This window comes from Pristis pectinata, chromosome 11 (assembly GCF_009764475.1).
Source record: "Pristis pectinata isolate sPriPec2 chromosome 11, sPriPec2.1.pri, whole genome shotgun sequence".
Taxonomy (NCBI): Eukaryota; Metazoa; Chordata; class Chondrichthyes; order Rhinopristiformes; family Pristidae; genus Pristis; species Pristis pectinata.
Window position 1 is genome coordinate 51,928,783 of NC_067415.1, and position 26,685 is coordinate 51,955,467.

Sequence of the window (26,685 nt, forward strand, 5' to 3'; positions counted from 1 at the left end):
CTGCACCTCCTTTCCTACCACTTTGGAGTTCCTACCGAGTCAACAATTTATTTGTATTTCTCTCAATTTTCCACACTGCTTTCATTGCTCACATCTGCTCTTGCCAGAGGCCAGACGCAAATTCGCTGCTTACTTTCCTGAACGTTTTTGTTCAGACTGCAATATTGACACTGAGTTTCTTTTTCCAAGTTATTTTTATTTGTACCCCTTCCCCCTCATGGACCCATCTGTCCTCAGCCTCCTATATGATTCCTACAACACTAAACATCAACTCAAAGAACAGCATCTAATCTATTAAATGCTATTGTTATTTAAGGTTCAACTTTTGTTCCATTACTTACCACACCACTTTGCCCCACACCATCATCTCTATTGTAACTTAATCATTGTCTTCGACACTATAACAAATCTTCCCTTTTCTGTTCTTTCTTACCACCCCACCACATCTCCACTTTCCCCTCCTGTCACTGAACTAACATCACTATGTCCATTTTCACAGACATTCTCTGACTGTACTGCATTCTCTGCTTTTATTTCAGAATCCTAGCAACTGCTATGTTTTATTTTTGTTGTTTTCCCACTTAGTAGCCATTTTTCCCTTTGAACTGGAAAATATGAAAGTAAAACACAATAAACACTGTATATATAAGATAAACACAGTAATGAACCACTACTCCGACTAATATCTTTATAGCTAACGTATTCAATGACAAAGTGACGTACCAATCACTCTCATGGTAGAACTTCAACCGTCTGTTTGATAAATAGTGATAAAATCTCTTGGCAACAGGGCTGCTCATACAAATCAAACTGAACTGCATTACTAAGCAAGAGTTATAAAGATGATGATGCATAGTTCTGAACTACATTGTTGCTTAATCAAAATATGAGGATTAATGATGAAATCCGAATAGTTTTATGTGCATTCATCATGAATAACCTCGTGAGTTTCTGAAAGATGGAATAATTCAGCTGCTACTATTTTGTAATATAAATCTGGTTAAATAAAATCCAAATTATTTATTCTTCCAATGCCAAAGGACAATAAACCTCATTGAATTTCAGTAATAACATTTTAAAGATTGCTAATAAACGCTTTAATAACCTTAAGGATATTGAGAAGTTTAAGAACTATCAGTATTCACTAATTATCTCTCAGTCCATTAGCATTATACTGTTTTCCAAGATTTTGCCAAATACAATGCATAAATTGTGTTTTTCATAGTAGGACAATCATTTATACAAATTAACCTAATTAATACAGGTTGGTAGGTTACATTTAGAGTATTGTGTGCAGTTCTGGTTGGCACATTATTGGAAGGATGTGATTATGCTGGAGAGAGTACAGAGGAGATTCGCCAGTCTGTTGCCTGGATTGGAGGACTTTAGTCATGGGGAGAGATTGAATAGACTGGGCTTGTTTCCCCTGGAGTGAAGGTGGCAGAGGGGTGACCTTATAGAAGTATATAAGAATATGAGAGGCATGGATAGGGTAGACAGACAAAATCTTTTTTCTATGGTAGAGATTTCAAAAACAAGAGAACGTAGGTTTAAGGTGAGAGGAAGGAGTTTTAAAGGGGATCTGAGAGGTAAGCTTTTTTAAACAGGGAGTGATTGATACCTGGATTGCACAGCCAGAGTAGGTGGTGAAATCAGATACAGTCACTACATTTAAGAGGCATTTAGACAGGCACTTAAATAGGCAAGACATAGAAGGATGCAGGAAAATGGGTTTAGCGTAGATAGGCCAAAAGGTTGGCATGAATATGGTGGGCCAAAGGGCCTGTTTCTGTACTGTACAACTCTATGACTCTAATTGACCAATGTAAACTGCCCCTAGTGTGTAGATGAGTGGTGGAAGCTGGGGGAGAGTTGATGGGAATATGACGAGAATAAAATGAATTATGTTAGGAAAATAAAGAAAACTGCAAATGCTGGAATCTGAAACAAAAACAGAAATACTGGAAGAATTCAGCCAGTCAAGCAGTAGCTGTGGGAAGAGAAACAATTAACATTTCAGTCAAAGACCCTTCATCAGGACTGAGAAAGAAAGAAAAAAAGTTAATCTAAGTAACAGGGAAGGTGGGGGAGGACAACTGATGGTACAAAGGAAATGTCCGTTAATAGGCCAAATTGATAAATATCCATTGAATGGACAGCTAAGCTCTTGTGTCTTTGTAATATGTTGCTAATATTGTGAAGTCTGGGTGATGTTGTATAGTCTGACCTACTGGGACATGTTGAGCAGGGCAGAATATACAAATGATAGTAAAAAACATTTAACTGTTTATTGAATGGGTACATAATTTTATCCTATTACAGACACTTCCTTTGTTGCACCATTGCCCTTCCCCACCTTCTCTGTTGCTTAGCCTAATTTGCATAAATACATATATTCAATTGATATACAACTTACTACTTATCCATGTCAGTTTGCCCAATGCCCAACTACTCTATTCTAGAGATATGCTAAAGAATAAATATTGTGCAAGGTGCAAATTGCTGCAAAGACATAGAGTTTCAAGCAGAGGAAGGAATAACTAAATTTGGTAGATATATATGAAAGCAAAATCTAAAGTGGCATCAGTTCTAAACAATAGCATGGATATTCTGTTTAAATATTAATAGATTCAATATGCTATGCTATTAAAGGAAAAAGATTAAACTGTGAGTCTAGCTTGAAGATCTCACAAAAAAGATTTAATAAAGCATGACAGATAGTCAAAATAATGAAACTCTTAGTGATATTTAATACACACAATCAAATCCTCTCTATTCAACAATTTGATCAAACAGTTACAATTGAAAATAACTATCATAAAAAAGTTCCAAGCAGCACACCTTTGATGATTGAAACTGTACCAACTACCTTTGGTTAAAGGTTAATATATACTGTATGTAGTAAAGCTGAATTTTTAAACATCAACCATAACTCATTTATGTTTTATGAGTCTCAACTTCATTTGTGGTATGTCTTCTTGGTAAGGTTGTTTATATAAAAATGTAACTACTTTAGCAGTTAAGTAAACAAAAATACAAAACTGTGTACAGAAGGATGAAATCAGGCATTGATTGTCTCTTAAAAGTATTCAGGTTAAATAAGAATATTGTCATCTTTGCCCATAGGGACATCCAAATCAATGAAGTCCAATTTTAGTTTTAGATAGGCAGCAATGCACACTGTAAGAGAGCACTGAGACGATGTAAAAATAGTTCTTATGTTTGTACCAGTCAAGGATGAAAAATCCGTAGAATCATTTTCTAACAATGGTTGGATCAAATAACTTACACGTTGAAGAAAACGATATCTTGTATGTGCAAGAGTAAATAATGTAACCAAATATAATTAGAAGTTTTGTATTTATCAGGCCATATCTTTAATACATTGCAATACACATCCAAAACACTTGGGTTGGTAAAAGATAAGTTAAATCACCACAAATGCAATTGATTAATGCAAACAAATACAAAGAGCTTGATTCAGCTAAGGATCAATGGGTAAATAAGAGGAAACAATGCAGTCAAGTATAATTATATTTGAAAGCTACAGATCCCCAATTTGCAAAGAGGATGTTAACTGGAATGGAGGGCTATAGTTATAGAGATTGGATAAGCTGGGTTTATTTTCATTGGAACATAGGAGGATGAGTGACTTCATAGAGGTTTATAAAATTATGAGAGGCATAGATAGGTTGATAGAATCTTTTTACCCAGGGCAGGGGAATCTAGAACTAGAAGGCATGGGTTTGTGAGAGGGGAGAAATTTAAAGGAGACTTGAGGGGTAAGTTTTCCATACAGAGTGCAGTGAACATGCCAGAGAAGGTGATTGAGGCAGATATAATTACAGCTCTCTAAAGGCATTTTGACAAGTTCTTGGGTAGTAAAAATGTGCAGGGATATGGGCCTAATGGAGACATACGGGATTAATGTAAACAGGCATCATGGTCGGCATAAACAAGGTGGGCTGGAAAGTCCCATTTCTGAGCCGTACAATTTTATGATACTAAGACAAATTGTTCTAATGTTTTGAGATTGAACTTTTATCCAGAAATGTAGTTCTTTTTAACTGATGTTTAATGTTAAAAGTAACATTAAAACTCAAGAAATATATATAAAAAATGCAGTAGTCACCTGTGGTGTTCCAATGGTTGTGTTGTTGAGGGCCCACTGCTGCAAAATTCAGTGGTAATGAATAACACAGCATTCTGTGTCACTGAATAGGCTGTGTGCAGCGAAAAGTCTTTCATTCATGGGCTTAAGCAATAAGGGGCAAATCAAAGCATCTTTCTCTGGAGGGGACGAACCTGAAGGTTTAGGTTGGTAAACAGAACATATGGGCGGCAGGGAAATGGTTGTGCTTAGCTGCTGGAGATAAGAAGTGGAAAGAAAGTGAAGGTCAATTTCCAGAAGCTCAGTAGAGAGGCTGGGGTGAGGATTTTGCCTGGAATACAGTAATGAGGGCTAAGTGGGGGGCAGATCAGTGATGGTGTGGGTGCTGCACTGATAGTTGGGGGAGATTGGGTGGGTATCATGAGCTAGGGATTGCAGGACACAAACAACGATGGGGCAGGCACAGCCGGGGGGGGGTGGGGGGGAGGGTGGATGTTGAGTGGGGTGGGAGAGTACTTTCCTTAAAGAGCAACTACTGGAAGTATGTTCCCACTGCTGCTGGACTCCAAGACCAGTAACAGTGAAGCAGACCTCCCAAGCACTGTGAGGATGAGCAAACTACACCTAATTCCTAATCCCAAAAGTGGCGTCCAGGCATGCATTGCATATCGCTCTGTACATATCCAGGCTCCTCTCTCAATATGTTCATAATACCTTTAAATAATGAAATGACCTGAGGAACATCACAGGTGTGTTATCAAACAAGAAAGTCACATATAAAATATTGTGGCAGATGATCAATGGCTTAGTCAAACAAAAAATATTATATCTTTTTTTTAAGACTCCAGTGCATTTGACACACTGAAGTTGTTTTTTTTTAAAAGAGTATTTGTCCAGCAGTAGTTATAACTTACTATGTCATTAGAACACACTTAGATCTCAAACAACAGAGGCTAATCTTTTCACATTATTTTCCAGCAATCATACACTTAAATATCTTAAACTCACTGCAGTTCAAATAGTTTTGCCTTGATTGCATCAGAGAAGGCTGCATTAGTGCAGCACGTGAAGGAGGCTGAATGATTGACAGCTAATGGCAACAACAACCCATCCACAAAAACCCGAAGATTCACGTTGTAGGAATCTTCAACTGGTGAACTTCAGCAGTATCACCATCATTAAAACTGCAGAATCAGAACCATTACTTAAATTCTGGTTTTCTGGACAGCAGTTGGAACATTACACCCTAAAAAATAACTAGGGGAACCCTCCTTGCCTAATTTGCTCGTGTTCTGACTACCATCGTGAATACAGTTTTTTGCTATAATTAGTCGGACATACAAGCAATAGAGAAACACTGCTGAATATATTTTTTCTTCACATTTGTTTTTGTATACTATGGATTATTTACAAATTTGCCAATTAAAATTAAAAGAATGAAAACTGTGATACCTTCAGTAAGATACCCTCCAGGGATAAATTAATTTTAAGCAATCTAATATTTTTTAAATTAAATAACATCTTACCGTCCCATAGTTTCTAGAACTGAATCAGTAATATCATACGTTGGCATCACAATATCTCTTGTATTTTCTGACCCACACCATGAGAAAATAGGGTGAAGCTTCTCAGTCATTTTTCTCTTTTCTAAAGGCCAATCTCCAAGATTGACAAAGAACTCTACATCTTGTAATTTTACCTAAAAGCAAAATACATCAGCATGAACACATTGCACCAAAGTCTTATTGACAAATCAGTATTTGTCAACAATCTGTTGCATTCCCACATTTCAAGTAAAATTTTATCAAACATCCTATCCTTGAAAATGTATAAAGATGCAGCATTAGAAAAGTATCTTCAACAAATAAGATATGCACCATTCTTTCTCAAAAATGCTAAAATGCCTTATGCATCACTCAGTAATGAATGTCAATATAAAATCAATTCAACTATTGGATCTTAATCTGAATGGAAAAAAGTTTCTTCTATTGGCTAAACTGAGTCCAGATAAATCTTGAAGCATGTAGCCTCTCTCCCTTCCTTCCTTAGTCTGAACATGGAGCAATTCATCATCTTTGGTAATTCCAATCTCACTTTTCCCTTTCTATTCTAATCTCACTGACCTCCTGTTCCCTCTCTCTTAACTTCTCCCATGTAAACTCTTCAGCCACATTATTTCACATGACCTCTCTCACTGCATTCAGTCAATCACAAACAAGGCCATTACTGAACACTTCCTTATGTATGCCTCACCACTGACCACTTTCCATCCAATTCCATTGGCATCCACTCCTGGAGTTAATGGCATTTTCAGACTCTCAAGTCTCTCTCTCCCCCAGGCTTTTCTCTCTCTTTCTTGCTAGCAGTGTCATAAACTGAACTAGATTATGTATAACTTTAGCATCCTATTTTAATCTGACCTAAGATTCAGACCATGTATTTTTCCTACCACCAATACAGCTTCAAATCCTTTAACATCACCTGCCTCTACTACTGCCTCAGACTAATCGCTGTTGAACATTTCCTCCTGGCATCTGTTACACTCAGACCCAAGTGTTTCAGTTTCGTTTTATTTCATACGTGAGTTCATCCAAAACTCTGTTTGCTGGTTCTCTATCTGACAGCAATTTTCACCCACCGATCATTCCCTACTCACAGGCTGCCTTTGTTCCCAATGCCTCAACCTTAAAATTCTTCTTGTATTTGTTCCTTATTTATTCCCTCCTCCTTTCACCTTTCCTCTGTCAGCTACTTCACCAAGCTTTTAGTGTCCATCTTTGGCTCAGCCTAGATTTCTGTCATTACACTTCCATGAAGTGTCTTGAGATATTTTTACATTAAATGGAGAATATAAACACAAACTAGTTCTTATTATCTACAGTGTCTCAATACTCTTACAGAATAATAACAAAAGAAGCAGAAATACTAAACCAGAAGGCCTGTCATGTTATCCTTGTATTTTGCAATGGCAGTCTATCCATAAGCAGTGTGACCATCTTCATTTCTCAGAAGCTGAGTTAAGCTCCACTATGTATTTGCAGCACATATTGGAGCACAACAATACTGCCCCCTTGTGACCAAAACTGGACATTCAGCTTTTTTTTGCAAATGTACATCTTCATTTTATACAAAAGGAACATTTTGTGAGACAAGATTTGACACAGATTCTTCAGGCTAATGACACACCTGCTGTCATTAATGGGACCTTTTCATTCATTTTGTGCAATTTAGCTTTCCATAATAAAACAAAATAAGGAATACAAGGCGGCACGGTAGCGTAGCGGTTAGTGCGACGCTATTACAGCGCCAGCGATCAGGGTTCGATTCCCGTAGCTGTCTGTAAGGAGTTCGTACGTTCTCCCGTGTCTGCGTGGGTTTCCTCCGGGAGCTCCGGTTTCCTTCTACATTGCAAAGACGTACGGGTAGGTTAATTTGGGTTTAAAAAATGGGTGGCGTGGACTCATTGGGCCAGAAGGGCCTGTTACCACACTGTAAATAAAATTTTTTTAAAATTTTAAAATTTAATCTTAAAAATTTAATTTAAAAACAATTTTAAAAATGCTTCCACATCACTGGGTCCTCTGACTTGACTGAAATAGATCGCTTCTAATATCGCTATCCTTTCTGAGATCAAGTTTGTTCATGTTATAGATTTGCTTCTAGATTTTAATCTCCTGTTATTTAGACCAGAAAAGGAAGACCTATTAAACATTGGCCATGCATTTGGAATCAATGAGCACCCAATGTGTTTGGTATTAGTTATTAATCCGTTAATTGCTTCAGATCCACTATATGTGGAAAAACAACATAAAGACTAGCCCATCAGCATTTAGCTATCTGCTGTCCCAAATCCTTTAAAAATAAAACTCATTAGTATATGAGTTGGACGTGATGAACAGGAGGAAATATAGAAAGCGGAGGAGGGAGAGTGGGCACACGGGTGGTTGATCCAAGGAGAGACCAAAGTCGTGCTAGGACTCGGATAAGAAAGAAAAGTTAAAATTTTTAAAAAACTGCAGCTGCTGAAATAAACCTGGAAAATATTTTTTGTTACAGGAATGGCAGGTTCAGATATATAAAGAGTAAAAGAGAGGCAAGAGTGGACATCAGACCACTGGAAAATGACGCTGGAGAGATAGTAATGGGGAAAAAAGAAATGGCGGATGAACTGAATAAGTATTCTGCATCAGTCTTCACTGTGGAAGACACCAGCAACATGCCAGAAATTCGAGAGAGTCAAGGGGCAGAAGTGAGTGTGGTCACTATTACTAAGGAGAAGGTGCTTGGGAAACTGAAAGGTCTGAAGGTAAATAAGTCACCTGAACTGGATGGACTACACCCCAGAGTCCCAAAAGAGGTAACTGAGGAGGTTGTGGAGGCATTATTAGTGATCCCTCAAGAATCACTAGAGTCAGGAATGGTTCTGGAGGACTGGAAAATTGCAAATGTCACTTTAGTCTTTAAGAAGGGAGGGAGGCAAAAGACAGGAAATTATAAGCCAGTTAGCCTGACTTCAGTGGTTGGTAAGATGTTAGAGTCCATTATTAAGGATGAGGTTTCGGAGTACTTGGAAGCTCATGATAAAATAGGCCGAAGTCAGCATGGTTTCTTTAAGGGGAGATCTTGCCTGAAAAATCTGGTGCAATTCTTTGTGGAAGTAACAAGCAGGATAGACAAAGGAGAGTCAGTGGATGTCGTTTACTTGGATTTTCAGAAGGCCTTTGACAAGGTGCTGCACATGAGACTGCTAAACAAGATAGGAGCCCATGGTATTACACTAGCATGGATGGAAGGTTGGGAATAAAGGGGACCTTTTCTGGTTCGCTGCCAGTGACTAGTGCTGTTCCGCAGGGGTCATTGTTGGGTACGCTACTTTTCACATTATATGTTAATGATCTGGATGACAGAATTGTTGGCTTTGTGGTCAAGTTTGTGGATGATACAAAGATAGGTGGAGGGGCAAGTAGTGTTGAGGAAGCAGGGAGTCTGCAGAAGGACTTGGATAGGTTGAGAGAATGGGCAAAGAAGTGGCAGATGGAATACAGTGTAGGGAAGTGTATGGTCATGCACTTTGGTAGAAGGAATAAAGGCATAGACTATTTTCTAAATAGGGAGCAAATTCAGAAATCGGAGGTGCAAAGGAGTCCTAGTGCAGGATTCCCTAAAGGTTAACTTGCAGGTTGAGTCGGTAGTAAGGAAGGCAAATGCAATGTTAGCATTCATTTCAAGAGGACTAGAATACAAAAGCAAGGATGTAATGCTGAGGCTTTATAAGGCGTTGGTCAGACACATATGGAGTATTGTGAGCAGTTTTGTGCCCCATATCTAAGGAAGAATGTGCTGGCATTGGAGAGGGTCCAGAGAAGGTTCACAAGACTGATCCCGAGAATGAAAGGGTTAATGTATGAAGAGTGTTTGATGGTTCTGGGCCTATATTCGCTGAAGTTCAGAAGGATGAGGGGGGGGGGGATCTCACTGAAACCTACTGAATATTGAAAGGCCTGGATAGAGCAGACATGGAGGGGATGTTTCCAGTAGTGGGAGAATCTAGGACCAGAGGGCACAGCTTCAGAATAGAAGGACGTCCCTTTAGAACAGAGATGAGGAGGAACTTCTTTAGCCAGAGAGTGGTGAATCTGTGGAATTCATTGCCACAGACGGTTGTGGAGGCCAAGTCATTGGGTATATTTAAAGTGGAGGTTGATTAGTAAGAGTGTCAAAGGCTACAAGGAGAAGGCAGGAGAATGGGGTTGAGAGGGAAAAATAAATCAGCCATGATCAAATGGTGGGGCAACCACGAAGGGCCGAATGGCCTAATTCTGCTCCTATGTCTTATGGTCCCCCAGGGTTAGATTAAGTTGTATTTTTTTGCCTTTTAAAAAAATCTTTCTGTAGCCAAAATGTCCCCAATTGGCTAAGACCACATGCAGTAACAGAAATATTTGAAGAGGCCAATTTGAGATACCAAGATAATATTAGTATCCATGAAAAATGGAAAATATCACAAATAAATGTTAACACAGAATATAACAGATTAAAATCAGTGACCAACATTTTGAATAATTCACCTCCAAGTAAAATAACATTGAAATTCCCATTGTATATTTTACAAAGGACAATGGAAATCTGGATAAAAGTTAAGTTTTACAGTTATAAGACACCTTTTATGTCCCCGGGAATATTCTAAAGTACTTTTCAGTAATGCACAAAACACAGCAATTTTCATAGCAGGATGAGGGCTGAAGGATAAGTATGGTTAGCATGTCAAGGAAACTCTCCAATTCTTCTTCCAATAGTATCATGACTCTTTTATGCAGGCACGGTAGTGTAGTGGTTAGCGTAACGCTTTACAGCACCAGTGACCTGGGTTCAAATCTGGCCACTGTCTGTAAGGAGTTTGTACATTCTCCGTGTCTGCGTGGGTTTCCTCCGGGTGCTCCGGTTTCCTCCCACATTCCAAAGACATACAGGTTAGGAAGTTGTGGGCATGCTATGTTGGCGCCAGAAGCATGGCGACACTTGTGGGCTGCCTCCCAAATCACTACGCAAAAAGATGTATTTCACTGTGTGTTTCGATGTACATGAGACTAATAAAAATCTTATCTATCTTATCTTATGTCATTGTGAAAAGGTCTAGTGTTTTATCTGAAAGATGGTACCTCTGGCATTACAGCAGTTCCGTAGGACTTCACTGGACTGTTTCTGGAGTATGGCTTGAACATACAACTTTCTGACTCCAAGGCACAGTGCAACAACAGAATATTACATTCAAATTTTAATTTCGTCTAAGAATGTATGATTTCTAAAACTTATTTAACCACAAGCAAAACTACTTGCCTTCCGTGTCAGAGATAACAAAATGGAATCCATGAAAATCCGAAAGCCAACATGTTCTCCAAATGTCTTCACATAAACCTAAAATATTTTATAAAAGTCTGATTAAGATGAAAATCAAATTTCATTAGATTTAACCCATATTACAAACTTTGAAACATGTGCTGCATGATAATGGCCATCAATGCTCACACACACTTCGAATGTTCTACATTCCTTTACCATTGAATGCAGCACTTGGAGTTACCTCACACACTGAAAACTCCCCATCCTGTAAGAGCTCTAATGAAACTAATTTTTTCAAACTAGTCTTTAATCAACTTTCTTAAACCTTTTATTCATGAATTGGCATTTGTTCTACTGTTAAATGCTTGTAAGGTACTTTGAATTAGCTTACATGCCATAGGTGATGTTTGGGGGCATAATACTTAAGTATTTAATAAGTTGATGTTCATTTGCATTTGTGCTATTGATATGTATCCTTTTGTTTGCTTATGCATATCTAATTTATGCCATTAGCAATGTGTGTTGTAAACTGGATGTTTTTCTTAAAGTATGTCTGGTGAAATTTTTTTTTAACTTTGCTGCATAAATGCAAATTATTTGTTTTGACTGTATTGTGCGATTTCTGAGTGACCACGTCCCTGATATGCAACTAGTCTTGCATTATGTTTCTATCCTTTTAGTGGTTTAAAAATAGGGAGGTATGGTGTATAAAAAAAAGACGAGGTATTTAAAAGAAAAATCCAAGAGTGACTCAAGGAGCAATAGTCATAGAGTCTAAAGTCGTGCAGCACAGAAACCGGCCTTTCGGCCCTTATGTCTGAGGCAATCATTGTGCCCATTAATTGTGTCTCCAATTATGAATTTTTAAGGATAAAAAAGGGATAAGAGGGAGAGACAAGAAGGGAAGGTGAATGGACACAAAAATGGGAAAAAGGAGACATAATTGAAACCACCTCCCCTCCAAAAAAAATGACAGTAGAAGAGAAAGAAGTAAAAAAAAGACCAAGATTTTACTGCCATGGGCCTGATGCCTATCACCATTCATCCAAACACAACCATATCCAAATGGCCAATGATGCTTCTCCATGTGGTCTCAGAGTCCAGCAGCGGGGTCTAGAGCACCAATATGGCTTTGAGCTTCATAACAGACTGATATGGCCATGACAGAACAAGCCCAGCCATGAAGCTCCACTGGAAGATTTTGATACCCAGAACAGCCCATCATCCAGCTTTGCCAAATGTCAATACTGTTAGAATTTTTAAATGTTTCTAAATGTCTCTGCCATTCAGAAACACATAAAACCTGTCAAAAATGAAATACAGAACATGAATAAAGTTGAAAAGTAACTCAACTGAAAATTCTTTTAAATGAATTTTAAAAATAAATGATTTGTGGCTACAAATAATTGAAGTAAAATAACCTTCCTTGTTCTAGATGGATGATCAACCATGATCTCGCTGAATCATGCAGCAGATTCAAACCCAAGTGGTCTACTCCTGCCTCTATTTCTGTGTGTGATCTTTCTTCTTGCACCCCTACAATTCACATTGGAATGAATGGGCTCACGGATCCACTGGTAGATTCAATCTGGCACACAATTTACGAGCAGATTCCCCAACACAAAACATCAGTGAACAGTCTGGGAGGTGACAGAAGGTGGTAATAGAGATGGGGAAAAGAAAACAGTTTGTAGCAATGAGGGACCAGAGGTAGAGGGATAATGGCAGCGGGAAGCATTATTTAGCAAACTGTGAGAAGCAGTCTAGAGGATGAAGGTTAGGAGAGCTGTACTAGACAACAGGAGATCGAGAACAGACTATAGCAGTGGCAAAGGGAGAAAGGAGATACAAGAATGCTTGGAAAGTGGAAATGAGAAGTGGATGCAAAATAGAAATGAGAACTACGAGAGGTGGAAAGGCTACAAGTAGGGGAGGGAGTTTGTGATGGATTCCAGAACAAAGTTAAAAGGCGCTTGTGGTAAGTAATCAGGTGGCAGCAGAGATAGTAAAAATAATAAGGTAAAAGACAAGCAGCAAGAAGAGCAGCAGTTAGATACTTTGCATCACATCAGTGGAAGGATAGAATGGTAGACATTAATGTCACCTATTACAGTTACACTATGAATGTATCACTAAGCAATCAGGCTAGCACAATTAATCATGAGGCTTGTCCAGTATGGGTTTCTTTGGAAGCTAATTCTGTTAAAAAAATTTCTATTATCCCTTTGCTTGGCTCTTCACTTCCTTTATTATTAAATAAATTAACTGATAATTTGGTAGTTAAACATGCTTTGAGGATTTGGTTACAATTTAAAAAATATTATGGTTTATCGAGATTTTCTTTGTCTAGTCCCATTTTTGCTAATTGTTTTTTTAAACCTTCTATGACTGACATAGTTTTAAAAGAATGGGATAGATTGGGTATTATTTGTTTTCAGGATCTATTTGTCGGAGGAAATTTCGCAACGTTTGAACAATTGTCAATTAAATACAATTTACCAAAAACTCACTTTTTACGATATTTGCAAATCAGAGACTTTCTCTGATCTCAAGTACATACATTCCCTATAAGTCCTAACAAGCAGGTTATCAGGAATGAATAAGGGTCCTTTAGACAAAATTAAAAATGCTTGGGAACATGATTTGCAGATTTCAATTTCTGAGGAAACTTGGAATGAAATTTTTAAATTGGTTAATACTTTATTATTATGTGCGTGTCACTCCCTCCTTCAATTTAAAGTGGTCCATAGAGCTCACCTGTCCAAAGACAAGTTATCGCGCTTTTATTCGGATATATCTCCTTATTGTGATAAATGCAATAATGGAGAGGCTTCTTTAATTCGCATGTTTTGGTCTTGTCCGAGTTTTAAAAAATAGTGGATAGAGGTATTTCAAACTTTTTCTGTGCTTTTTAAAATAAATCTTAAACCAAGTCCTTTAACTGCATTATTTGGGATTGTTAGAGAAAAAGATATAATTTTGGAGACTTCCAATTTACACATATTGGCCTTTATTTCTCTTATAGCCAGGAGGGCTGTGTTGCTTAAATGGAAAGAAGTTACACCCCCTACTCACGTTCAATGGCTACGGGATGTTATGTCATATCTAAATTTAGAGAAGATCCATTGTTCAATTTCTGGATCTAATCTGGATTTACAAATATTGTGGGGACCTTTTTTGAACTACTTTCAAAACCATTGATTTGGTGCTTAAAGTACAGACACTGGCCAATACTATATGTCTTCAGGGCTTTTTATTTATTTATTTATTTTTACCAAACAGCTTCGGTCTTGGTAGTGGGTTTAGATTTTTTTAATAATAAAATTATTCCAATTTATTAATATTAATTAGTTATCATTTGTTTATCAATATGAGGTATTGTGATTTCAAGTGTGACTCAATACAATGTATTTTGTAACATTTTGTCTTTTGTTTCATGTACTTCGTATTTTCTATCTGGAATTAATAAAAAATATTGTAAAAGAAGAAGAAAAAGCACAATTAAATAAAGACATGAAAAATGTAAAATAGGAAATCTCATAATTTTAAGGAATTCTAAATTTTAGCACTGTTCAAAATGATGGGATTACTTATTATATGAAGGAAGAGGCTATTTGGCCCATCAAGTCCATGATAGATCCCAGTAGAGCAATCCCATCAATTCCATTACCCCTCTTTTGTTTCCCCAGCAGTCTTGAACCTTATTCTCTCTTATCTTTGGGTTACTTTGCCACTTAACTATACCAAGGGGTAATTTACAATAGCCAATTAACCTACCAACATGTCTTTGTCTTTGGAATGTAAAAGGAAACCAGAACACCCAACAGAAACCCATAACGTCATGGGGAGAATGTGCAAACTCCACACAAGCACCCAAGGTCAGGATCAAATTCGAGTCCCTGGAGCTGTATAAACTGCTGTGTCACTGTGCCACTCTTTTTATTTAATGAGAGAAATATAACATTTAATCATAAGGAAAGCTTGCAAATGTTGAAATAAAAATATATAGTCAAACGCTACAAAGAAAAATATCATGTTCACTGCAAAACCTTTGTTAGACTACAAACAAATGAAAAACCAAGCAATTCAGTTATGGTGGAAAGTAGTCAAAGGAGATGGGGAAAAACATCATGGAAGTAGAATGATACAGCACAGATGGCACCCATTTGAGCTATCATATTGTGCCTGCCTCTTTGGTGGAGATTAGTCCTAGTTAATTAGTCCTAATTTTCTACTCTTTCCTGATCTCCTACTCATAGTCCTGCAAATGTTTCTTTTTCAAATATTAAATTTGATTTAGGAAGTCATTATTGAATCTGCTTTTATTATCCCTTTAGGCATTCAACTCAAGATCATAAAAACTTGCTGTAAACTTGCTTTTCACATCCCAGCTGGTTTATCATCTCTGATACCATTCCAATATTTCACCTTTTATACTCTCTAAGATCAGGATATACTTCCTAAAGTGTAATGTCCAGAAAGAATACAATACTCTAGCTGAGGCCAGCCTACCATACTTGGATAATTACTCGAGAAGACATATGCAAAATAATCGTTTAGTACCTGAATCATGCCCTCTGCCAAAAATACAAAATCACCAATTGGTCACTAATCATCCTTGCCCCTTTTTTAACACATTTATGCAAGATATTTTGATTTGCTCTTATGAAGCACTGATCTATTCTTATATAGTTTCTGCTTTTCATTTCATTTTTATTTGACTCCTGGACTTTCAATTGTACAACTTGACTCTCAATTGAATTATAAACTTACAATTTATCACAAGCCACCTTTTTTCTATCTGTTACAACTGTAACCTGCTTCCAATAACTAATTCTGTCAATTAATTTTTGGAATTTCACCATCATTGGCAAAGCCAGTATTTGTTGTCCATCCCTAACTGCCCTCGAAGAGGTGGTGGTGGGCCGTCTTCTTGAACCACTGCAATCCTTCTGGTGATGATATTCTGAACTGCTGTTGGATAGGGATTTCGACCCATTGGTGATAAAGGATCAGCGACAAACTTCCAAGTCATTGCGGTGTGCGACTTGGAGGGAAATCTGATACGAGTTTGTGGGTTTAGGAGATGCGGTGAGCACAGCCTGGATGAGTAGCTGCACTGCATTTTGTGCACTGGTGGTGGAGGGAATGAATGTTTAAAGTGGTTGATGGGCAGTAACCAAGTGGGCCACTCTGTCCGAGATGGTGTCTAGCTTTTACAGAATTACTGGCAGTGCACACACGTAGGCAACTACACAGTATTCCATCATGCTTCTGACTTGTGCCTTGCAGACAGTGAAAAAGCTTTGTGTTGTCAGGAGGTGAGTCATTTGCCACAGGATGTCTAGCCTCTAACCAGTTCTTGCAGCCATCAGTGTTTATGTCACTGGTCCAGTTAAGTTTCTGGACCAAGGTGAATTGTTGGCCCTTGAAATCTTGTTTTTGTTTGTGAAACAATCAATTAAGAGCCAACTGAAGTTGTGGTTCTGGGGATTCTGTTAAAATCTGCTCTGAGTATTTTTGAAGTTTACCTCAGGCAGTTTGTGACACCGAAAAGTGACCAGAAGATAGACTTACTCGATTAAAATATAAACGTGAGATATAAAGGTATAAAGTAAGATCAGCCTACATAGAGCATGAATGGTAACTCTGTTGTTAAAGACAAAGGATTTTCTGCAGTGCAGAAAGGATTGGGGTTTAAAGATGATGTTGCCCAAGTGGTTGTTGCCACAGTTCTATGACATATTTTCCAATTTAACCATTTTATTGGAGTTCTTTTAAGAAGTAATGTATGCTATGGATAAAGGGAAACCTGCGAATGTCCCATACAGGCCACCCCCAGGTTATGAACGCCTGACCTACAAACTAACGAACTCCCATAATATTATTGAATTCAGGAGTCCGATTTTTGTATGTACATTTGTTCTTATGGATGGCATTACTAGTTTTGTCTCTCTCTCTCTCTCTCCATTTTTAGTAATTATTCTTTCTTATGAGTACTATGTGCTTTTGATGCCATTTATTACAATACTGTTGAAGTATGGTTACCATATTGAGTGATTTTTGTATATTTTCCAACATGGACAAAATAGACATGGCAGTTTGTAAAAACGGAACCTGTTCATTATCCAAGGGCGGTCTGTACTTAGATTTCTAGAAAGTATTTGATGAGGTGTTGCATCTAAGATTATTGTGGAAAATGAAAGCTAATTGTATAAGAGGTAAGAAAGTGAGATGGATAGAAGATTACCTGGTAACCGGAAGTAGAGAGTATGAGTCTTTTTCTGGTTGGCAAAATGGAATGAGTGGTGTGCCACAGGAACTAATGCCTCAATCTTTTACATTTTATATAAATGACTCAGATGAAGGAACTAGAGATATAGTTGTTAAATATGCTATAGGCACAAAGATGGGTAGGAAAATGAGACTTAAGGGGCAACATTAGGAGACTACAAAAGGATCAGGAAGGTGCAGTGAATTGGCAAAGATCTGGTAAATGGAGTATACTGTGGGAAATGCAAAATTGTCCATTTTGGCAGGTCAAATTAAAAAAAGCATATTACAAACAGAACATTATTGCTACTTGGAGGGGAATTGAATACAAAAATAGGAAGTTTATACTTCATTTATATTGGCCATTGGTGATGCCATGTCTGGAGTATTGTGTACAGTATTGGTCTTTTTTTTTAAAAGGATGGATGTTAATGCATTGGAAGCAGTTCAGAAAAGGCTTACTTAACTACTCCTGGAATGGGCTGATTGTCTTATGAGGAAAAGTTGGACATGATGGAGTTTAGAAGAGTGAGTGGGTGGAGTGAATGAAATACATTTGATGCTGAGGGTTCTTAATGGGGTGAATGTGGAGCAATATGAGCATGAAGAAGTAATCCTGGTCATCACATGGTGTAGGTCTTCTAAATTCACTGTAAGCAGCGAGGTTACATCACTGGATGAAGTTTGGCCCTACCCTTCAGCCATTAAATGAAAAAACAGGCAATGCCTATCAAAATTGGACGTAACAGCCATTTCCTTTTATATATGAAAAATCCTATACAATATGGGACCATTGCCAGCCCTACATATTCAGTATTTTTTCTATTTTTGTAATCACAATTACAGTGATTTTTTTTAAATCATAAAAGTTACTGTCAAAATAACAGTGAGACTAAGCTGCTCTTTGTTATTTATGCTCAAGCTGGACAACAACTACATTTGACTGCCAATGCAAACATAATCTGAAAATCCAGAAGCTATTGCCAGACATTAGCTGCTCCTCCATATCCTGCAGATATATGCTACCTGATTCTCTATTCAGATGTGTTGAACTGTGTGAACTCACAATGTTAAGGCATGTCTATTTCATTCTAAAACTCCTTTTCAATGTTATGACAACTCTTAATATTGCTAAACTTTCTGGTACTAAAAATTAACACCTACAAGTGTGAATTCTCATTCCATCAGATTTTAATTGTTATATATGTTTTCAAACTAGTTATTTTTAAAATACTTTGGCCTAGAAAGCCCATTATTTAGTGCCATGCTTTTGTGCAGTACTCAATTAAATTTTCTTGATCATGCACAAGACGACTAGGCATGCAAAGTGTTGTTACTGACATTGAATGCCAATTTTGGCTTCAAGTGGACAAAATTCTCATGTATACCTGAGGCCTGCAGACATCACAGCCAGTTACACCTAAGCTGGTCTTTAAGTGGAGACCAAAACAAAGTTTGGCATTAGTTAAAGTGGGCCTAACTGTATCTAATCTGGTATGGGGAATCATAAGTGTTCTTCCAAGTAAGCCCTGCTTTGAATGGTTTGCTTGTTATTTGTTGCCTCTCCTTCCCATTAGTAGCCTGCATCCACAGGCTTTTTCTGATTACCTTTCTGACCTCCAGCCCAACACTTGTTCAGCTTGACCCCGAATGCCAGCTGCCCATCAACTTGATCCTGCTGACTCTTCATCAGCTGTCACTTGACCAGGGCTTCTAATCCCCAACCCACCTCCAGCCCAATTCTTATTAGCCCTACTCTTCCCCACAATCCTCTGCCTGATTCATTTTATCTGTTAGCTCTGCAATGGTGGAGCTCCTGGAAGAAAGGTCTTTGTGTTTAAAGCCTGCTCTGGGTCCCCTGTGCAGTCCTGCTTTGTGCCATTTTAGACACTAACTGATTTCTAGTACTTAGTTTTTATACAGCTTTTCTCTCTCTCTCTCTCTCTCTCTTTCTTAATCCAATTATTAATTTGCTTTCCATTCAAAACTTAACAATGAATTAACTATTCTATTTTACAACTTGTGTTTCATTGTCATTACTGTTCAATACTAAAATTTCAGTCTGATTCATTGGCATACAATCATCACCTCTGTTAAATAAAGCTCACTTGTCTTATAAGGGGTGCCACTTGGAATCTCTAAATTATAGTACCTTTCAATGCAAAAGATCATGGAAATTCAATAGGTGAGAACATTCTCACAATCAGGAAGCACAATTTATTTACTGGCCGTAGTGAGCCCCGATTCATTTTAGGTATTAATTGCCTCAGCACAATATTTTTGCGTCAGGTATTTATCACATTAAAAATAACGGCAGTTGTCTCCATGTGACATTCCACATTTGGGCACTATCTAATTTTCCAATCAATAGAGTAGATTATACAATATATTACTGCTTAAACTAAAATTTGAAATATCTTTCTCAAACCCTCTTTGTAGTGTATATTTGCTATCAGTGTTAAATCTGCAGGTAAAATCAAGCATAAAATACCTTATTATCTTTTATTGTGTAATGGCATAGACTTTGTCTTTGGCCAAATCTTTTTGCAATTTCTATAGCATTTCGCTCTGGATCCACAAAAGGAAAATGAGCCAAATCTCGTTGAATCTGTGGAAAAGACAGAAGACACTGCATATCCTTGTACCACTTGGTTCCATCTTCTTGTGGACAGTTACAGGACTCGTGGTACACATGGCCTGGAAGGGGAAACATTCATTTACTATTACCAATAACCTCCCAAATAAAAACTAAACAATTTACAACCTAAACAACAAAAATTCAACCAACTAAAACAAATATAGCATTAAATCTTTTTTTTAATCCCATAAGGAATAATTGGAGCCCAGAAGAAAGGTGTGGGATCATCAAGGCAGATACACAGATGTTGTTTTCTCTCAACAGAACCAAGGAACATAGTCTCAGGGTAGGGGTTAGACATTTAAGGTTGAGGTGGAGAAACAGGTGCACAGGATATAGCTAATTTTTCAATAGGTCAAATGAAACAGTGAATGTAAATATATAATAAATAGACAAAAAGTGATACATGGAGAATGAAAAAGAAAGAAATGCACATTAATTATACTGAAAAGTAGTAGTGTTGGTGCTGCAAATGATCAAGGCTCTGGGTGTAGATTCATAGAAATTAAAAACAGCAACTCAGCTTATAAGCCTGAGAAAAAAAGACCATTAGAATTTTAGTTTTTTTTCTTAACAGGTATAGTGTATAAATAATAGATTACATTGAGTTTATAGAAGATATTAACAAAACCTCAGCCAGAAGAAAATTGGCAGCACTGGGCTTAACACAAAGAACAGTACGGAGCTTTAAAAAAATGTACAGCAGACTCAACATGAGGTTCCTGGTATGAGAAAATACTAATGAAAACTTAAACATTGTACTATTTTCATTATTACAGAACATATTACAGGTAATTCAGGTATTTAAAACTAAGGGCGGCAAATAGCTTCAAGTTTTGAAGTGAGGATTTGGAGAGAAGAGAACTTCTGAATTAAGAAGGCATAGACACATGAAAATACTCTAAGAAAGTTGCAAGACAATGGAATTCACTTTCATGGATAGTGGTGTAGCAGAAACATTGTCAACATTTAAAATTACAGCAGATAGATAATGGAAGAGGAAAAAAGAGTTGAAGGAATACGCAACCAAATGGGTAAATATAATTTGATACTAAAGATTAGATTGCACTAAATGCCTGATTCTAAAACAAGCGTACTTCATTAAAATGCATTATACATATTAGAGTGTAGGGAGGTTTTTATATGTCACATTTCAAATGTATGATATTACAATTTGACTGCATTATTCATGCAAGAGTGAACTTTGTAAATGCTACTCACTAAAGTATGGACTTAGACATTAACTGAACTGAATCATACAGGTTTGTGCATTTAATCTAGATAACGAAATTTAAATTAAAACACATGTTTTAAACTTGCCTTGATTTTAATTCTATTATGGTTGTCAATCAGAGCAATTTGACATGTGGTTGATATGCTCATGATTTATCCTCCAAATGCACATTTGTGCCATAGCTGGCAGGGGATGCAGAGGTTCATCTTTACTAGACATCAATAATCCAACATTCAAGAAACCAATAATAGCGCCATTTCATTGTGAACTACAACATCTCACAGGACTGAAATTCTTCAAGGTTGCAACTGTCATATGAAGGAAGTCCCTCTGACAGCACCTACCAGATTTTGGATTTGATTCAATAAATCAACCTTTGCAGTAAAGATACTCAACAATTCTACATGTTGAAGTTTGCAAATAGCATGGCATCCAAACAAAGACGTGATGCCAGGCTCACATCACATACTGGTCTCAAATTGGGCCACACGTAATGTAACAAAGTTGTGGACAACGCTTGCTATCCCCAAGCTTAAAAGACAAGAAGATTGTGAAAGCATTTGGAAGGTCTGTAATACATCACACCAGATTTCTTTGTTTTGCTTTTCCATTGAGAAATCCCTGTCCACTAAAGAAATGTAATGTTCATCTTCTGCTTTTCCAACACCCCTTCCCATATTGTGTCTTCTCTTAATACTCTGCTGAGGAGTATCTTACATCATCTGCCAAAAACACAAAACTGTGGCCTGATAATGTCGCTCTGGCTGATTTTTCCTCTTCCCATCACATCTGTAAAATGAATGCCTGACACTAGCATCACCTGCATGCAAGACGTTGTTGGCCCAACTTGCTCCTTATCACTCTCTGGCATCAAATATTAGAATATCATTGTAGTGTATGAAACTTCTGATTTTCTGCTTTCTATCTCAAATAATCTTTCAATTTGTCTGGTCTGGAAAGAGTTACTTCTAACAAAATATATGACAGACACATCCTTCTCATTAGTATTAACTGTATCATTGTAATAAGTTAAATTTGAAGCACCCTGCTCCTTAGCTTGAACTGAGCTAAGTTCTTATGCTTCACCCAACTCTACTTCCCAAATTGCTGCATGTGTTTTATTTTGATACGAACACTAAACAAAATATATTAAAACAATGAGGATGAAATGCATGGCTTTAAAATAAAGATTGTGTTACATCTGTGTGCCTTTGATAAATTATGCCATGCCTTCTAATTCCTCTTCCAATGAAATATACTTTGTATTGATTCCCCATGTGCAACACACAGTAGATCAAACATAAGTTATACATTTATATCTGCAGGAAATGTGTGCCAGAATTAGCAGAGATGTTGATCTGTGGGAAAACAACATATTTCTATCTGTCTTTGCCCTAGGGTGGGAGAGCCTACAACTAGAGGGCAAAGGCTTAAGGTGACAGGGGAGAAATTTAAGGGAGGTCTGAGGGGCAAGTTTTCACATAGAAGGTGGTGGGCATATGGCAGAGGAAGTGGTAGTGGCAGACACAATTACAGTGTTTAAGATGCATTTGGACAGGTAATTGGATAGGAAAGGAGTCGAGGGGTACAGGCCTAATGAGACCAAGTGGGATTAGCATAGATATAGGCAATATGGTCAGCATGGATACGTTGGGCCAAAGGGCCCCTTTCTGTACTGTACAACTTTATGACTCTATGACCGAGATGCAACTAAGAGCTGAACACAGAGAAGTCAAAAAGCCTCTTCCATGATATTCTGTCGTGAACCTTACCAGAAAAATAACTGTTCATGACAAATGCCATTGTTAATTCATAAACTGACTGGCATGTCTCAGAGGTTAAAAGTTACACAGTGTTTTGCTAATCTCCAGAACTTGTCGTCGATTCGCCTTGCTCCATTTTGTTCACATAAATGGTGTCTCACCAAAAGTTCTTCTGTTGTTGTTCATTAGTTATCCTTTAAACTCATTATATAAAGTTAGGGCTGACAATTAAGTGCATGCATCCTTTTATATGACCTGATGATTGTTAACGCAATGACAGAAAGTGTAACAATTTAAAGTGAATAATCTAATTCCTGCACTTAATAGATTGTTACTAGAGATTTTCAAATAAGTTTTTGATTTTATTCTTTCTTTCACTCTTAGTCTTTTTCCCTTTTCTCTTAATCCAATTTTTCTATCCCTGTCTTTATTTTGTTTCTTTACATGACCTGACCCTACACCCTACTGTTAAACCTGTTGCTTTCTCAATCCTTGAATTTATTGGTTAAGATTATCCAAGATGTCTGGTTGCCCTTGCCACACTTGCTCATATTTCCAGCAAATTACTGAGCTAAAACTGGTAATGGTCAAGTGACGTGCTCCACAAGCTGCTTCTCAGCTATGATTTCTTGGAAATATTATGCCATTTCATCAATGTGTCTGTGTTCTGGCATATTACACCATTGTGGTACTCTAAAATTATATTGAAAAAATCTCAAGTACCTTTTAAAAAATATGGTGACTGAGCAACATGTGCATCTTGGAATTTAATCTCAATTACCAAATCTCTGTAACTTGAATACATTCTGTATCTGACAAGGAAAGATCCATCCTTCCGGTCCAAAACTTGCACCCAAATGCGTGTGAATTCCTCACCCGGGGAATTAATGTTCACTGTAAATGTGTTTTCACCTGGTGAAGAAGTAAAGCTACAGGGAAAGGAGAATAAGTTACACAGAGAACAGTACAAAAGTTTATATATATGAAGTCAGGAAAACATTACGAATTAGCAGGTTCTGTGTATGTTATAGACAGCCACAGAGATAAATATAACATCAAAACCACACATTATATAAATATCCTGAACTTTACACTTCTTAGTCTCACAAATTCATGAATTTCATCAACAATGTTGACTACACATGTGAACAGTCACTTTCTATGATTGCACACTCGATTACATAGTACAGAAAATCTTATAAGATGTAAATTATACCAACACCATAGAGTAACAAAAAATCTGGTAGCCTTGGTTACAATTAGCTAACATCTAAAATGAGGGTAATACTATCGTCAGTACTTTTTTTCCTAATCAGAATAGCAATTCAGTTTATTTTAACAGATATTGAAGCCAGTCTGATTAGATTGCTGGACAACAATGTCCACACCATATGACTAATCATTACCATGCACTTGCTGCAATATTTGTGTCAGTCAAAAGCAGATTTGAGGAAATAATGCTACTTATAACAGCATGCTCTTATTCGAGAATATACAATTATTAAAAACACAAGGGAAAACACAGATGTTTTTGTAACTAATTATTTTGACAAAACAGCCATTTTTAAAGCAGAACACAGTAATGATGAAAAGCTTTCCAAATTCTGCTAGAAGTTTGATGTTTGTTATAGAATTAAAGTGCAAATATTTGACACCAAACCTTGAAACACTGACACCACTTCTCACTTCTTGTGAAAAGACTGAGGTTCAAGCCCCACTCTAGAATCTCAGCTAATATCCAGCATTATGCTGAGGGGGTATTACACAATTGGAACATACACCCTTTGAGATGTGCAGGCCAAAATCTCATGTACCCATTCAGGTAGGCATATAAAGTCTAACAGTACTATAAAAAAACACTGAAGTTCTGTATATTCTGCTCATGCCTGAACAATATTTATGTCTCAAGCAACTTCACTAAATCAGTTCAATTGGAAATTTTTCTGATTGCCTTTTGTGGAACTTCGCTTTCCAAAAATAGTCTTTATAGTTCAATGGTCATTATATTTCAGAAATACTTAATGACTGTGTAGTAGTGATTGGTCCTGAGGTTATGAAAGGTACAAAATAATTGCAAATTCTAATTTTTAAATTTGAAATAATTACAAGTTTGGGACTGCACCCAAGAATAAATCACCTGCTTCAAAAGAGGGGGAAAATTGGGGAGAGGGGCAGGCATATCTACATATGATGGCAAAGATGTCAGTTGTACTCAAACACTGGAAGACAATATTTTAATTTATATTTCTTTCCTAACATTATAACAATTCATGCCTTTTGTTATTTAATTATATAATGTAATACATTTTCAAATGACGCTTTCTAAGGTGCGCACATACAGGACCATCATTTAAGAATTCACATGGTGGGACATAAAATTTTAGCATGGCTGCATGAGGGATAAAAGGGTCATTTCCAGGCTGGTAAGCTGCATTCGTGGGATGCTACAAAGATCAGTACTGTACCCTCAGGGATTTAGAATCAATTGGAATGACTTCACAGCAAAGCACAATGTACTGAAGTCTGTTTATGATACTGCACTGGGTAACAGAGGATGAGACAAGATTGTGATAGGATAAGAGTCAGGATAAGTGGGTTGGCAAGAAGATGCAGTATTTTGTAACAAAGTGTAAAAAGAATCTTTCAAAGAAAAAGTGGTGAGAAATAACAAATTGTTGGTGTACGTACAGATAAAGAAGTACTGGCATACAAATGGTAAAAAAGATTTTATTCATTCACAAAATTTAGACATTAATAGCATCATCAGAAATTATTACCCTCACCTAATTACCGCAAAGTGAGGGGGAGCCACCTTCTTGAATTACTGCAGTCCTCGTGGTTCAACCATCTGTTCGGTTAGATATAGATATTAAGGTTGGTTGGGAGTTAGGAGAAGGGAGTTGGGAGATAGTTAAGAAGGTTGAGAGTTCTGGTACTTCTATAAGAAGGATGGAATGGCATTACATTGCAGAGTCAGGACCCTTGTGTGACTTGCAGGGAAACTTCAGAACTTGTGACATACCCATGCATCTACTGTCTTTGTCCTTCTTGGCGTTCGTGGTTACAGATTTGGGAGGTGCTATTGAACAAGTCTTGGCAAGTTACTGCAGTGCATCTTGTACACAGTGCAGCTACAATGTACTGTGTATGAAGTGCATGTTCAGAGTGGATGCCAATCAAGCATGTTTTTTTTGTCCAGCATGCTGTTGATCTTCTTGTGTGTTGTTAGATCTACAACCAGCTGAGGTCTTTGGAGTTGCTCTTGAATTTGGATCTTTTGATTCAGACAGGACCACTACCCAGTGGGCAATACCTGATACAAATGCAGAAATCAGTATTACTGGGTATTTGTCTTTGTAAATTTTGTTGTTCATTTTACCTCTGAAAATCTAAAATTGTGAAAATTTGAAGTAATCTCCCCGAAAATTGAAGTCCACTTTAACAAAATCAAACTTTTTTTGGACCTATTTTGATGAATTATAACAGCAAGCGAAGAAAGTTTTTAATTTTAATTCCTCTCTGCTGTTTATTTCCTCAAGTTTCAACTATTTTAAGTTTAAACTATTATTCCTCTTCTGGGAAAGTGAACAGGTGATTAGTTCTCATTGTAAGTGTGAGCCAGATACTGAACCATTGGGATTTCTGACAAAAAATTGGATGCTGGATTATTGGAGTTTTACTGTAGTTGGGAAGATCATGTAAATTCACAAAATGGGTCCATGATCTTCATAACTTTGAAAGTCAAAAGAAAATTGTCTTACCCAGGTATGACTAAATATTTATTTTTATTCTGCAGATAAATATTACAGTTCTTTTCACAGCTACA

General features: G+C 37.2%; 1 protein-coding gene across 5 annotated transcripts in view; it reads right to left on the minus strand.

Moving 5' to 3' along the window:
- poglut2 (protein O-glucosyltransferase 2) overlaps positions 1–26,685 on the minus strand; it is a 57,034-nt gene that overhangs the window by 25,463 nt on the left and 4,886 nt on the right. For 4 of the 5 annotated variants that reach the window (XM_052025613.1, XM_052025616.1, XM_052025611.1 and 1 more), the window contains exons 2-5: positions 23,583–23,788; positions 19,716–19,921; positions 10,949–11,026; positions 5,638–5,810 (exon numbers count right to left, since the gene is read on the minus strand). In XM_052025613.1, coding sequence (XP_051881573.1) covers positions 5,638–5,810; positions 10,949–11,026; positions 19,716–19,921; positions 23,583–23,788 — 663 coding nt within the window. The remainder of the gene's footprint in view (positions 1–5,637; positions 5,811–10,948; positions 11,027–19,715; positions 19,922–23,582; positions 23,789–26,685) is intronic. The other variant, XM_052025614.1, reaches the window with a different exon arrangement.